The sequence below is a fragment of the Hipposideros armiger genome, unplaced genomic scaffold (assembly GCF_001890085.2).
Source record: "Hipposideros armiger isolate ML-2016 unplaced genomic scaffold, ASM189008v1 scaffold_1270, whole genome shotgun sequence".
Lineage (NCBI taxonomy): Eukaryota > Metazoa > Chordata > Mammalia > Chiroptera > Hipposideridae > Hipposideros > Hipposideros armiger.
In genome coordinates, this window is record NW_017732620.1 from 72,615 (window position 1) to 86,841 (window position 14,227).

A 14,227-nucleotide genomic window follows, 5' to 3' on the forward strand; every position below is an offset into this window, starting at 1 on the left:
TCTACTTATGACTATTATTTTTAATGGATCTTTTTGGAGGCAAGAGGCAAAGAACTGGGAGACTACTGTCCTGTCAATGGAGAGCATCAATACCAATAACACCAAATGGTTTTATGACATGACAGAGGAGAAGTAATCAATGCAAAAATTAGAGCTTTAACGTTGTCATCAGCTCCAGAGCATCAGGATTTAGTGAGGGGAGAGCAGCCAAGATATGACAAGGTTGTAATTGGGAGACAGGAAGTGACACTATTTTTCACAGTAAAATGAAAAGAAGGAAAAGAAGAGAGACTAGGAGAGAAAATGAAATGCACCGTGCGTGCCAGGCTGAATTACAAATGACTCCTTCAAATTAAAAAAAGGCCAGGAACTTACGTGATATCAGCGTTAGGGTGAAGCCCAAAGACTTCGGGGTTATCTAGGGAGGGCAGTGACTGGATGTATTCAAAATACTGGTCCAAGGTTTTGCACAAGGGGATTTTATATCCGGTGTAAAAACAGAACGATGGTTCAAACATCTTCTCACTGAACCAGACCTATATGGGAGAGAAAGCAGAAGAAATAAAAATCGATAAATCTCTTAATGAACGCTGCCACTGTAAAAATAGGAAGGGTTGCCTTATTTCCATTTTAATGGTTTTTAATATTGAGGATGAAAGTACCTAAACAAAACCACTAATAGAATAATTAGCACACAGATGAATAAAAGAGAGAGGCCCTAACACAAAACAGTGAAGCCCAGGCCTCTGTTTAACACCAAAGAAGGTATCTGCTGATGGTGGAGAGGAGACAGCCAGCCATGCAGGCCTGCTCTCTGCTCTAGTAACCTGACGACCCCCTTGGACCGCACTTTTGAAGAGTGGGAACAGGCTGCAGAGCGGATGAGGCAGCAACCACACGAGAGAGTATCTGGCATTCCCAGTGCCTCCCTTCTCTCCCCAGCGGGGTCCCATTAGGGAGCCAGGCTTGTGCTCACCACAGGCTCACAGCGAGAGGCACTGAGCACCGCGCAAGGCCAGGAAAACTGCGTGCAAACGTCTCTTCTCCCACCCTGAGCTGGAGAGCAACTTGTGTTAATTAAGTTCCGTCCCTGGCCCCAAGAAGTGAATGTATCCAACTGTCTTATTGTTTGCCCAAAGGACATCCTTTTCTCATTCCGTATGAACTGATTATCTGTAATGTAACAGCAAGAGAACAAATATGTACTTGGTGTGAATAGACTTATTCCGGAGAGGAAAAAAAAAAGTGCTGAACGCCTATGAGCCAGATCTGAGGCAATGACTTCAGTACCTAACAGCAATTTTCCCGGTTGGAAGGGAAATAATGGAAAGACAGGAGGGGCAGAAGTGCAGGCGGGATGTGAGTCACTCGGAAGACTCGATGTGGAAGAGATGGGGACCGGGCCTTCTTCAGCCAATCACGTTTTCTCTGGGATCTTTCCTCCGTACCCTCTTCCAGCTCTTTCCAGCCCAAGGGACTGCTCTGAATATGAAATACCGCGCGCTGCTTCTCTCTTTTGCTTTACTCGCCACACTTCTATCCTATTCACTCCTGTGCACAAGGAGCTAAGCTTAGAATGGGGACAAAAAGCAAAGATGAGACACAGACAGTCCTTTCCGTCAAGGAGCTTATGACCCAGTAGAGGGATAAGCCAATGACATAATAGCCACAGTACAAAGTGCACTGAGGTAAGAGCCAGAGGAAATAAAAATAAGCAAAGTACTAGGGAGGCTTAAAACAGGAAGAAGGAACAGCCAGATGGATGTCAGGTAAGGCTTTCTCTAGGAGGTGATGTCAGAGATAAACCTTGAAGGATAAGGTTTTGACAGTGGAACTTGTGACTGGGGAGACCACACGAGCAAAGGCACAGGATAACTGATGCAATATGTGAGGCAGGTCAGGGAAATTACGAAGTCTAGGGTAAATATAATGTGATGGGAAGAGATAGGTCAGGAAAGGGGCAGTGAGGTCATTTTATGAATGACTGTGGATGTCAGGATGCTTTAAGAAATGGGGAGCAGTTGAAAGTCATTAAAGAGAACAGTGCTATGATCTGGCCATTCATCAAAAAGATTATGTTTTTAGTGATGTGCGAAGTGAAGGCCATGGGGTCCTCAGCACATGGACAACAAATGACCACAGTGAGTTCCGTGTTGCCAGATGACACAGATCTATAAAAGCAAACTGGGGTTTCTTCCTGTTTTTCCATTACTTTATTTATACATACATCAATTGCTAGATTCACAAACACAGAAGTAGCTGTTTCATCCAATTTGGAGGACATTTTGGGGGTACGATCAAAATACAGAATATAGAGCCTACCTGGGATTACTTTGGGAGACACTAGAAGGAGGTACCTTACAAAGATAAGCAGTCATACTCCAAGGACAAGAAACAAGGTACTACTATTGTTGGCTTTAGGGAGACACACCATACGATGTTGAGAACAGAAAAAACGAATAGGGGTTCAAAGATAAGCCCCAAACTGAAAGTCAAAGGGATGGAGGACCCAAGTTGAAGGCATTGGTATACAATTACTGCTTCTTACCTGGGCAACTCCAGGTAACATGGGCAGGGTACAGTGGCAACAAAGAGGTTAGGGCAGTTGGATAGAAGATAAGACTGAGGCTGAAATGGAGACATATTTTTTTCTCCTTTGAACCTCAGATACAGAGGTGAGTTTATCATATTCCTTTATCTTATTATTCTCATGAGTTTCGGCCCCTTTTATTTTACTTTTCCCCCATTCAGCCCTGATATCCACTCCCGGTCTCCTTCCCTCTGAGGGCATGTACTTAAATGTACTTGACATATGTCCTTGAATATGTATTTATCCTTGTGAAATACACACGTATTACTTTATAGATCACATGCTTGGTGCTCAATAGTAAGTTTCTTTTTTTATTAGTTTCAGGTGCGCCAAACAATGTAATAGCTAGACATTTACACCCCTCCCCCAACCTATTGTGCCTCTGACATTGTCTGTAGCTGTTACAATCCCATTGACTCTATTCCCTATGCTGTACTCCACATCCTGTGACTATATATACATAACATTATAGTTGACATTCATTATTCAGCTTCAGCTTCAGGTGTACAGTGCAGTGGTCAGGCATCTACACCGTCCATGAAGTGATCTCCCTGTTTTTAAGATCTATGCATGATGTCACACAGATTATTTCTTCCAAGGGCTGCATTGTATTCCACAAAAGACATCTATAACTTTTACCTCATCTATTCCCCAGTGACAGACTCCTCGGTCACCCTCAACTCCCCCCCACACAATATCACCATGACATTTTTATACATATCCCTTTGTGGACTCTTTCTAGCCATGTTCTGGAATGCATCTACCCAGGACGCTGAATTTCAGTCCATTTTGCCTGGTTGCCTTCCAGGAGGTCTGTACCAGTTTAACCTCCCAGCAGCCAGGCTCCTGCTTTCACACATCCCTACAGACGCTTATCATCACCCACCTTTCTCCACATATGGCTTCAGGAAAAACTTGCAAAAGTAAGTAAGGGTTGAAAGAAAAATCAGTTTTCTGGTCAACCCCAGTTTACCAGAATACTCCCAAAGCTTTAGCTTTTAATTTTGTGGTCTTTTTTTTTTTTTTTAGCTGAGCCATCCTGCCACCTGTTGGCAGCTCAGCAGCTGCTCAGCTCCGGCCGGGAATCAAACCGCTGTTGCTCAGAGCTCAAACTCTTGAACGAGCTCTTAACCAACTGAGCCACTCGGCCTGCCCTAGCTTTTAATTTTATTGAGGTTTTACTTTAGTTGAAATTTTGCTTAGGAAAAAAAGTCATTGAAATGGAGAATTACCAATATAGGTGCTAGTAGAAAGAATTCAATGAAATACTCACATATCTGATTTTCTCCCACTTGTGTACTATTTCTTTAACATGTAAAAATTTTAAGAAGCGTTTGCGTCTGGTGGGTTATTTATGCTATTCATGCTTGACGTGAAAGCTATAATTGCTAAGGAATAATGTTCTCTAGAAAAGGTTTACCAATGTGATATAAAATCCACATGGATTTCACTGGGCACAGAGGAAAAAAATGAACACTTCATCAATTTTCAATTGTCCTAATGGAAGAGTTGAAAAAGCTCAAATTATGTTCATTTTCCAATCACTTATTTTAGGGCTTGAAATCACTTTGCACTCAGAGGAAGAGGCAGGGAAATTATGTCCAGCGTTTTCACTGAGGAGGGGAGGTGGGGAGAGGCCCCGGGCATGAGCAGCTCATCTACACAGCAGAAGAGTGACAGACTATTGAGAGTGGACCGCTGCTCTGCTCTGGATGACAAGCAGATTGCTGGTAGGTGTGGTTTAGGTTTAGGCTTTAATTTTGTTCTGTTGGCTGATTCTTTGCAGCAGCTTGACTCTATATATTTTCCCCCCTTGTGACTGGCTTACCTGTTACAAACAATAAGTATTCTTGCTTAACAGGAGAATGTAATAAAATGTATCTCCATGTTTTTTGCCCCCAAATTGACTTACTCTAGCAAAGCAGTTAAGTAGCCGTTTGTCAAAGTCATCTGTCACTCTGCCTCCATATTGTACTTCTCCAATCATGTACCGAACGGTACTCCATGACACACCCTGTATTAAAAATAAAAAAGAATTACTTATTGTTAATTCAAACAGATAATTCTAAACATTTCAGGTCTTTCCTAGAGGAAAGATCTGGAAAGGGAAGCACTAGCGAGGCTGCATTGAAAAGTACTCATTATGTTATAAAAATAACTCTTTTGCTATTACATGACTGGAACTGCTATGGTTTGTTCACCAAAGGAAAATCTACAGCACTAAATATCAGTGAATATATTACTCATTGATTATTTAAAATGGGGGGAAAGCAGCCTTTTTTATTTTTTACTCTGTGGATATAATCACTTATAATGTTCATTACAGTAATGCCAAGCTGTTAGAGAAGAAAAAAGTTGTGTTTAGTGAAGAAAGGAGAAATATCAAGCACTCAGTGTTTTCCTATGCTTTCTTGTATCTTTTGAATCAATATGAGAACAAGTAGAAAATTACTCATTCACAAGAGTTTTTTTTTACAATGAAATCCTTTGGTGTCTCGTTCTCTGAGCTATAACTACATCAAAGTATTTTTTAATTTCCATGGCAATTTTATACTAGCAATACATTTCATATGTTAACAGTTTTTATTTAAAAAACACTTCAGTACATTTGGGGTAGCAGAAGTAAGGATGCTTGATTTTTCTTTACTTTCTCTTGGTTAAAATTTTGTTTTTCAGTTTTGTTGCCTTTCAAAGCAACTATTTCAAGATAACTGGTATTTATATACACCAAAATGATGATCACAGAATATGAGCCCATGTGATACAATTTTCCATCAAAATGGCAAACTCAATTTATTATCCCTTTGTAACGTCAAGGAAAAATGATGATTTGATTCCAGATTTCCAACCTACCCAGATAAAAATTCATCATGGCTTACCATCACCATACTGATACTACGGTATCTATAATTATCTTCGAGACCTCCTGGGAGAAGAAAGAGTGGGAGAGACAGTGGGAAACTGGTATTTACTGAGTCCTTATTATGCACCATATACTGGGCTTTCACAAATATTAACTCGCTTATTCCTCACAGAAATCATGGCCATTTTCTAGGTGAGGAAATGGGCTCTGAGAGACTCAAACTTGCTCAAAATCATAGAGAAAACAGATTTCCAACCCTTATAACACATTATGAAAGGATAACTGGGTTTGCATTCTTAGTTCTGTGACCCCGAGGAAGGCCCTTATTCCCTATTGTCTATTACCTCATCAGTAAAATGGGGATAATAATAATGGCTTCTGTGTCTACCTCACAGAGTTGTGAAAATAAAAATGAAATCCTGACTATACGAGCACTTTGAAAACTGTGCCGTGCTATATAATGATCAGTGAGCATTATTAGAAATTGTTGCTATTTATATGCATAAGCTTAAACATCTTTAAGATATGACTTAGGTGAAAAGAACTTTCACATGAGCTGGGAGATGACATTTTCACTTCTGAAGGCATGAGTGAGATGAAGGGAGAAAAATTTGATTTAAGGTATACATTCTCTTAACGTGCACTGTGACACTTGGATGTGATATGAAAAAGTATGTGGTGTTTCTCAGCACGCTGAGTTTCTTCATCAGTAGTCTGCCTCCGTTGTGTATGTGTGCCGGCAAGGGGCAGGGGGACACAAGTGTGAGATAGAGAGTCCAAATGCACTCCTATGGGCAGTAGGGGTGTGTGTGGAAATGGCTGGACTAGTAAATAGCTGATTGAAATGAGAGTTCTTTTTCAGGGAGATGGGGGGACCTCAACAGGTTCACTGCATATCACAGATTGAAAATGTCTGTAGAACCTTATTTAAGGACAGAAATAAAAACAGAAGAAAGAAACAGTTTCACTCACTTTTTTAATATCGCATTCATCAAGGTGATTCTGAATAAACTGAACACTGGCAGTAAAGTCAGCAGAATTGAATTCATAGGGAATATTCCATCCTAAGGGACCAAATTTGCGTCGCTCCTTAAAAACACCATAGAAAAGTAAGTATTAAGTGAGATTTTAAAATTGTATGCAATTGATTCTTTTTTTATTGTCATTAAGACATAAAGTACAGTAATATTAAGGCATTATATTGGAATAAGTTGAATAAAAGAACAGTATATGATCTTAAATATGTTAACTATTCAAAATATCATTCCATGGCTCTATAGCCGGATGACTTACAAAGACAAATCTTTAAATATTTGCCAAATTGGAGTTCTTGGGTTAAAAAAAATAAAGTGTAGGTCTCATTTGCCAACTCAAAAAAAACAAAACGCATTAGGTGCTCAATAAATATCTGCTGAATGAATTCATTTATTCTAAGCTGGACTCTTGGAAGCTTCAAATGTTAAATGTAAGAGTTTAAATTTTTGTTTTTAAAGTTGAATAACTGAAGCACTCAAGAGCATTTAGACTCCCTGCTAGTTTCACTTTGTAATTTTGCAATTTCAGATTTTGAAAACTAAATAGTTCTACTGTAAAACATGAGACATCTGTCTTAAAATTTTCACCTATGAAACACTGGATGTCTCAAATTAATCATATGCCAAATTAAGCATAATAATCAAACTGATCTCAGATGAACTGATTCAATTGCCTTGGTATTCTGGAGGTCATTTTAAAGGTATGTAAGTGTTAAAACTGGTATTTCCAGGCCCTGATCACCTAGCAAAGAAGCTCAAATGTTGCTATACCATCAGCTCTTCCTGCCCTAGGACACAACCAATGTCTAAGGAAGGTCCAATGATTTCTGTGGGCTAGCTCCTGGGCCTTTGATCCTAGTGCCCCAGGTGAGAACCCATGAGGAGAGTAGAATCCCTATGTATATATGGGCAGATGTAATTGTACTTCTCTACTTCTAAATATATACTTTTCTATGTCTCCTGCCTTCCCCAACCCAACACACATGCATAATCTCACACACACACACACACACTGCTTTCACAAACCATTCCAATCCTTTTTTTCTGTAGCTGCTTAGTGCTTTACATCCTGAAAATACTACCTTGTAAAGAAATCTAAATGAATTTTAGTTTGGACAAGTTCATGAACAGGTCAGAGATGAAATTCAGAAAGCAAGAAGGTTTTAATTACTGAATTTCAGGATACCCTTTTAAAATATTAAGCAAACCATGAAAATTTATTTGGGGCCAGGTGTCTGGCCCTGGGAGATCAGACTGAGCCAACACGTAACTCTTTAAAATGTCTACTGCCATTACTTCTAGACCTGTACTTCTTTAGGTTAGGTTGTCAGGCATTAGCTGTTTGTACAGTGTGAGCCCCGCCACTATCCCTTAGCTAATTCCATCAAAGGTGGACAACCAGCCCAAGAAGAGCCAACCAGATTACTTCTCCCAGGAATTTGGACTTAGGGTGCAGCATTGCTATTGGAGTTTATCCTAGTCAGAGCTTCACTAAGGAGATTTATAAACTCGGGAGCTGGGAAAAATGGAAATCTTTCACTTTGAACATAGAGAAGGTGAGAAGGAGCAGAGGTGCAGAGGTGCAGCCTCAACAGAAAGAGAGACTTGTGGTGTTATCCCAGGTGCAGGAAGGGGAGCATTGGCTCTTAACGGCGTCAGCTTCCCTGGATGGTTTTCTGCTTCCTGGTGTCAGCACTCATGTTGCCTTGATGTGTTTTCCGAGTTGTTTCCTGTTGAACTATTTGGTCCTGTAACCAGATTTTTGAGCATTGACAGTGAAAACCTTGCCTCCCCTTTTGTACCTGTATTTTGGGGTAAGGATCAGAGCTGTCTAATGAACAATAGTGGATAATTATCAGAATGAAAGGCACTTTTCCTCTCACCATCTAGGGGGTCAATTATGAGACTGTGACAGGGTTTTGAATTTGAGTGGGTTCCAAAAACATTGAGGTGAGCCTTCTCCAGGTTATTCTGAGAGCAAGAGTGGGTTGGCAGGGTCTATAGAATATTAATGAAAATGCATTCCCTGGAATTTCTTCTATTGAGGTCTTCAAATAGAAGAATGCTAATCACCTATTGGTGAAATGCAAATGTTTTCTCAGTTTTTAAAAAGAGATCATCAAATCTAAAATAGCTTTACCTATGTTTGACTTAATTTTTTAAAACTCACTGTTCAATTAGACAGGAGATGGAATAAAGAATAACTTCCCTTTCAATTATTGAAGCAGCTTAAATTGGCTCTATGGAAACACTCCCATTTATATGCACTGAGCAACTGCCACTGAGTTGCTCCTTAAAACGTAATCTTTGAAAATTGCCCCAAATGCTGAGATTTGCCTTGCTATCAATTTTCATTTAAAGCACTCACTTTATAGGTTGGTTCACTAAAGTCATAGACAATTTAGTTCATCTTGGAAAAAAAATTTTTGGTGGGTGTATTTTCTTTCACAAATATAATTATTTCACTTTTTTTTCTTTTTCTTTTTGGTACTCATTGACCTCTCTACATGACAATAAAGAAATAAACTACGAATTATCACCTTGGGATACTGTCAGGATAGACTCAAACTACTGGGACTTAAGAACTCATCTGGAAGCTCAAAAGCAGGAGACTTTGCTAGAATTTGCAATATTTGGAATAATTAATCTCTTCAGTCCAATTATTAGTTTTGAAACTATGGGATGAGTCTTCTGTGATACAACAGAAAAATATTCAAATCGATGTGTCTTTCTAATTTGAAAAGATATATGCACCCTTACATTCATTGTGTCATTATTCACAATAGCCAAGATATGGAAGCAACCTAAATGCCCATCAATAAATGATTGGATAAAGACAATGTGGTACATATTTATAATATTACTTGGCTATAAAAAGAAATGAATCTTACCATTTGTGACAACATTGATGGACCTAGTGGGTATTATGCTAAGTGACATAAGTCAGAATAAGAAAGACAAATACTGTATGATCTCACTTATATGTGGAATCTAAAGAATAAAATAAAAGAACAACAGAAACAGACTCATAGATACGGAGAACAAATTAATGGTTAACAGATGGGAGAGGGGTTGAGGGGATGGATGAAAAAGGTGAAGAGATTAAGAGGTACAAATTGGTAGTTACAAAATAGTCAAGGAGATGTAAAGAACAGCATAGAGAATATAGTCAATAATGTTGCAACAACTATGTATAGTACCAAGTGGATACTAGACTAATTGGGGGAATTGCTTCATAAATTATATAAATGTCTAATCACTATGCTGTACCCCTGAAACTAATATAAAATAACATTGAATGGCAACTGTAATTGAAAATTTTAAAAAGACCAACAAACTGATATATTTTCAAGAAGTTTTAACCTAGTTGAGAAAATAAGACTTAGAAACAAGGAAAGGACAGTGTGATAGGGAGCATAATTAACTGTCAAAATTTAACAGATAAGAAGTCTGAGGAAGACATGTAATCAGAGGCTTCTGGGAAGAATGAAACTGAAGCTGGTCTCCTTTGAAGAAGAAAGAAAAGACTGCCAGGCTTGGTGAAGGCCATGAGCAGACAGGAACGCAAAGCTTGTGATTCATCCAGAAGGAGGCTGCAGGTAAACGCTCTGCAGCAGCAGTGGGCGACCTCTGGTGAGTAGCTAGAACACACGCCCACGGGATGGGTCAGGAATGCAATACAGACAGAGATCAATGTCAGGATGAAGGGCTCAAATCTGACTCAAAGGAAGGGCGTTATTACCCGTTATTAAGTTGGAGAGTGAAGATTTTAGCAAGACTTGTCTACTCTCTACTTAATTTAACCAGTACAGTGCCCTCTTTATTTCCAAAGAATATACACAACACAGAACTACTAGTAAATTATGGGAAACTTGGAATCCTCCTTAGAGCACCAAAGAAGAGTTGCTCCATGGAATCATCATTGTAATGATGTCAAAACTATTTCCAATTTTATATTAGACTCTGCCTCATCTCAATGAACCCACCTCCCACAGCCCAGTGCAGAACCCCTTCACTGGCATCTGCACAACAAGGCTCTATTTGGAGCACCACACCCTGTTTACTTAACACCTAGAGCTAACTCAAAATAATGAACAGAAATGGCCAGAAACACTGGGAAACACTACAGAGAAAAGTGTAAAAGATCTTTTAAAAAATCTGTATCACAATATTATAATTATGCTGAGGACACTTAAACTAAGAACTTTATGATCACACCTTCCCAAAGCAAGAACTTTATTTATATAGACTATTAAATTTGAAGGGAGTGTTTGTCAAGGCTCAAACTTGAGAAAGGAAACAAAATGTAGGAGAAGGAAACACTTTTCTAAATAAAGAACTGCTGACAGTGGAATTCCCTGGGCCCATTGAGATGGCCATTTTTATTTAATAGTTAAATTATTTTTAAGAGCCATGATCAAATTTCCAAGTTTGCAACTGCCAGTGCAGGCCTTGAAAGCTACTAATCATTGACATCAGCAAAAAACCTCAGAGTTGTGTGTAAGCCATTAGAAAAGTCCCAAATGTGGTCCCAGATCAGTCTCAAACAGAAAAGTCCCCAAAGTCTCGAATGTGGGCAAGCCAAGGAGATGGGGAGAAAAATTCCAAACCATGAAAAGGGCACAAAAATGACTGAACATGTCTCCCTTAAGGGACGTGGCTATTTGGCCGTTATTCTCAATTCCTGTTGCATATTAGAATCATTTGCGAAGTGTTGAAAAGGACTGAGCACCCCACCCAGCCACCTCCTCCCGGGAACTCTGGGGCCCAGAAAATGGCTGAGAACCATTGCTTCAGATGTTCACTAGGTCCAACGTGCCGGGCAAACAAAGTGTGGTACATTGGCCATCAATCGGAAAGAAGCAGAAAACATTATTCTGAACTTCTGTAGGATGTGTTACGAAGAGACTACAAATGCAAATGCTTAGTTTCAAAAGATCAAGACTTTCTGAGGTAAGGATAGCCTATTTAATAAATGGTGCTGGGAAAATTGGACTGACACATGCAAAAAAATGAAACTGGACCACCTCCTTACGCCATATACAAGAACAAACTCAAAATGGATTAAAGACTTAAATATAAGACCTGAGGCCATAAAACTCATAGAAGAAAATATAGGGTCTAAATTTGCAGACTTTACCCTGAGCAATATTTTTACTGATACATCCCCATGGGCTAGGGAAGTAAAAGAAAAAATGAACATATGGGACTACATCAAACGTAAAAGTTTTTTCACAAAAAAAAGAAACCCTCAATAAAACAAAAAGGAAGCCTACTGAATGGGAGAAGATATTTGTCAATGATATATCTGATAAGGGGTTAATATCTAAAATATATAAAATACTCATGCAACTCAACACCAAAAAAACAAACAACCCAGTTTAAAAATGAGCAGAGGATATGAAGAGACATTTCTCCAAAGAGGACATACAGATAGTCAACAGGATATGAAAAAATGTTCAACATCACCTAGCATTAGGGAAATACAAATAAAAACCACAATGAGATACCACCTCACCCCAGTCAGAATGGCTATCATCAATAAATCAACAAAAAACAAATGCTGGTGAGGCTGTGGGAAAAAGGGAACCCTGGTGCACTGCTGGTGGGACTGCAGACTGGTGCAGCCATTATGGAAATCAGTATGGAGGTACCTCAAAAATCTGGAAATGGAACTGCCTTATGACCCAGCAATTCCACTCTTAGGTATTTATCCAAAAAATCCCAAGACATTAATCCGAAAAAATATATGTACCCCCATGTTCATTGCGGCATTATTCACAATAGCTAAGACTTGGAAACAACCAAAATGCCCATTGGTAGATGACTGGATTAAGAAATTTTGGTACATTTACACAATGGAGTATTACTCAGCTATAAAGAAGAAGGAAATAGTACCATTTGCAACAATATGGATGGAACTAGAGGACATCATGCTAAGTGAAATAAGTCAGTCAGAGAAAGACAAATAGCATATGATCTCACTTATATATATGGATTCTAAGGAACTGAATGGATGGGAGAAGTGGATGGAGATAGTCTCAGAGACACAGAGGAAGAACTGAGGGTTGCTAGTTGGGAGGGGGTGGGGATGAAGGAGAAGGGGAAGGGACGAGACAATACAAATTGGAAATTACAATATGGCCTCAGGGATAGAAAAAGACAGTCTGAGGAATATAAACAATAATGTTGTAAATATTTCTTAGGGGGCCAGATGGACTCATGTCCTGTTGGGGAGACCACTTCATAGTTGGTGTAGAGGCCTGACCACCACACTGTATTTCTGAAGCTGATGTTGAATTATATTGTATGTCAACTATAATTATATATACATATAGTCACGGGACATGGAGTAGAGAGTGGGAATGGAATCAATGAAATTGTAATAGATAAGCACGATATCGGGGGTGGGAGGGCAGTACATGGGGGAAGGGGGGTTGTTACTTTGTGAGGGTGAAAAGGATAACTATTGCATTGTTCTGTACACCTGAAACTAACAATAAAAAATAAAAAATAAAAAAAAGATCAAGACTTTGGAGGAAGATATATTTAAAATTCAAATCCTGATGGGGTGAACGTGGGCTTGCTCTGAAACCCAGTATGGTGCTATGGTGGCGTTCCTGGGAAATGGTACAGAGATCGTTTTGAGGCCAGAGGGAAGCTTCCCTGGAGAGTCATCTTCAAGAGGATGCGGAAATGTTCTCAGGGTCGGGTGGCCAAATGAGCTGAGGCTCGTGTGCCAGGGCTGGGGATGAAAGGGCAGCCGGCTGCAAAGGCAGAGACCTCACTCGCCTGCAGTGAGAGTGAGCGGCCGCTGCTGTAGTCGCTTCCTGGCCTACATGGATGGTACGTTCCTGGAGGAGAGGGGAGGGAAGCCAGGGGTCGTTTGGAGGAGCAGAGCTTAGTGCAGAATGCCTATTCCCATGGCGCCACCCAGGGCACCCTCCTGCTGGGTATTCTTGCTCCCACCTGGATGACAAAACCAACTGTACCCTCCACCGCTCTTCTACCCAAGGAAGTTGTCCTTGACCAGCCAATCAACTCTGCCCTCTTATAGGACAGGAGGAGTGCTTGTTGTGTCTTCTGCAGTGAGGAGCAGGGTCCATATAACACGTGATGCCCTTGAGCTGCAGTGAGGTGCTGGCATGCTGCCAAACCACGATTCGGTAAGAGAAGCTACGTGAGGCAGCAGGTGGGGGTTGGCTCTTTTACTACTGGGCTCTGCATTCTGAGGTGTGACAGACTCTAGCATGAACTGCTCCCCAGTTCAGAAGCTTCAGATTATGTGACAGGAACCATTTTCCTGTTCTTTCTATCAATCTCTGCAAGGGTAAAAGTATATACGTCATGTTTGCATAAAGCAAAGTGTATCTGGGTTAATTTGGAGGAATTGATTAATCAGTGAACAAATCAGGTATTTGGCTGCAACATCCAACACCAGAAAAATATGTCACAATGTATCGAATTCAGAACAGGATTTCCTATATCAGTTGTGTCTGGGACTCTAATGTTGACATGTGCCACGTGGGCATCTTACTACTACGCAGACTCTGCTTCAGCAGGTCTGGGGTGGGCCTGAGAGGCATCTCTCATAAGCTCCCAAGTGAGGTGGGTGTTGCTGGCCCAGGACGGCAAGCCCCTAAAGAATTCCAGATTTTTCTATCAAGCTGGCTCTATCCTAACCAAGCAAGAGGAAATATTTAGCCAGTGTCACAATAAACATTTCTGAAATAGATTTTT

General features: G+C 40.1%; 1 protein-coding gene across 1 annotated transcript in view; it reads right to left on the minus strand.

The window, feature by feature from the left end:
- DNAH8 (dynein axonemal heavy chain 8) overlaps positions 1-14,227 on the minus strand; it is a gene marked incomplete at its 5' end in the record, with an annotated part of 267,299 nt that overhangs the window by 56,839 nt on the left and 196,233 nt on the right. The window contains 3 exons of the mRNA XM_019633277.1: positions 376-536; positions 4,503-4,604; positions 6,426-6,542. Coding sequence (XP_019488822.1) covers positions 376-536; positions 4,503-4,604; positions 6,426-6,542 — 380 coding nt within the window. The remainder of the gene's footprint in view (positions 1-375; positions 537-4,502; positions 4,605-6,425; positions 6,543-14,227) is intronic.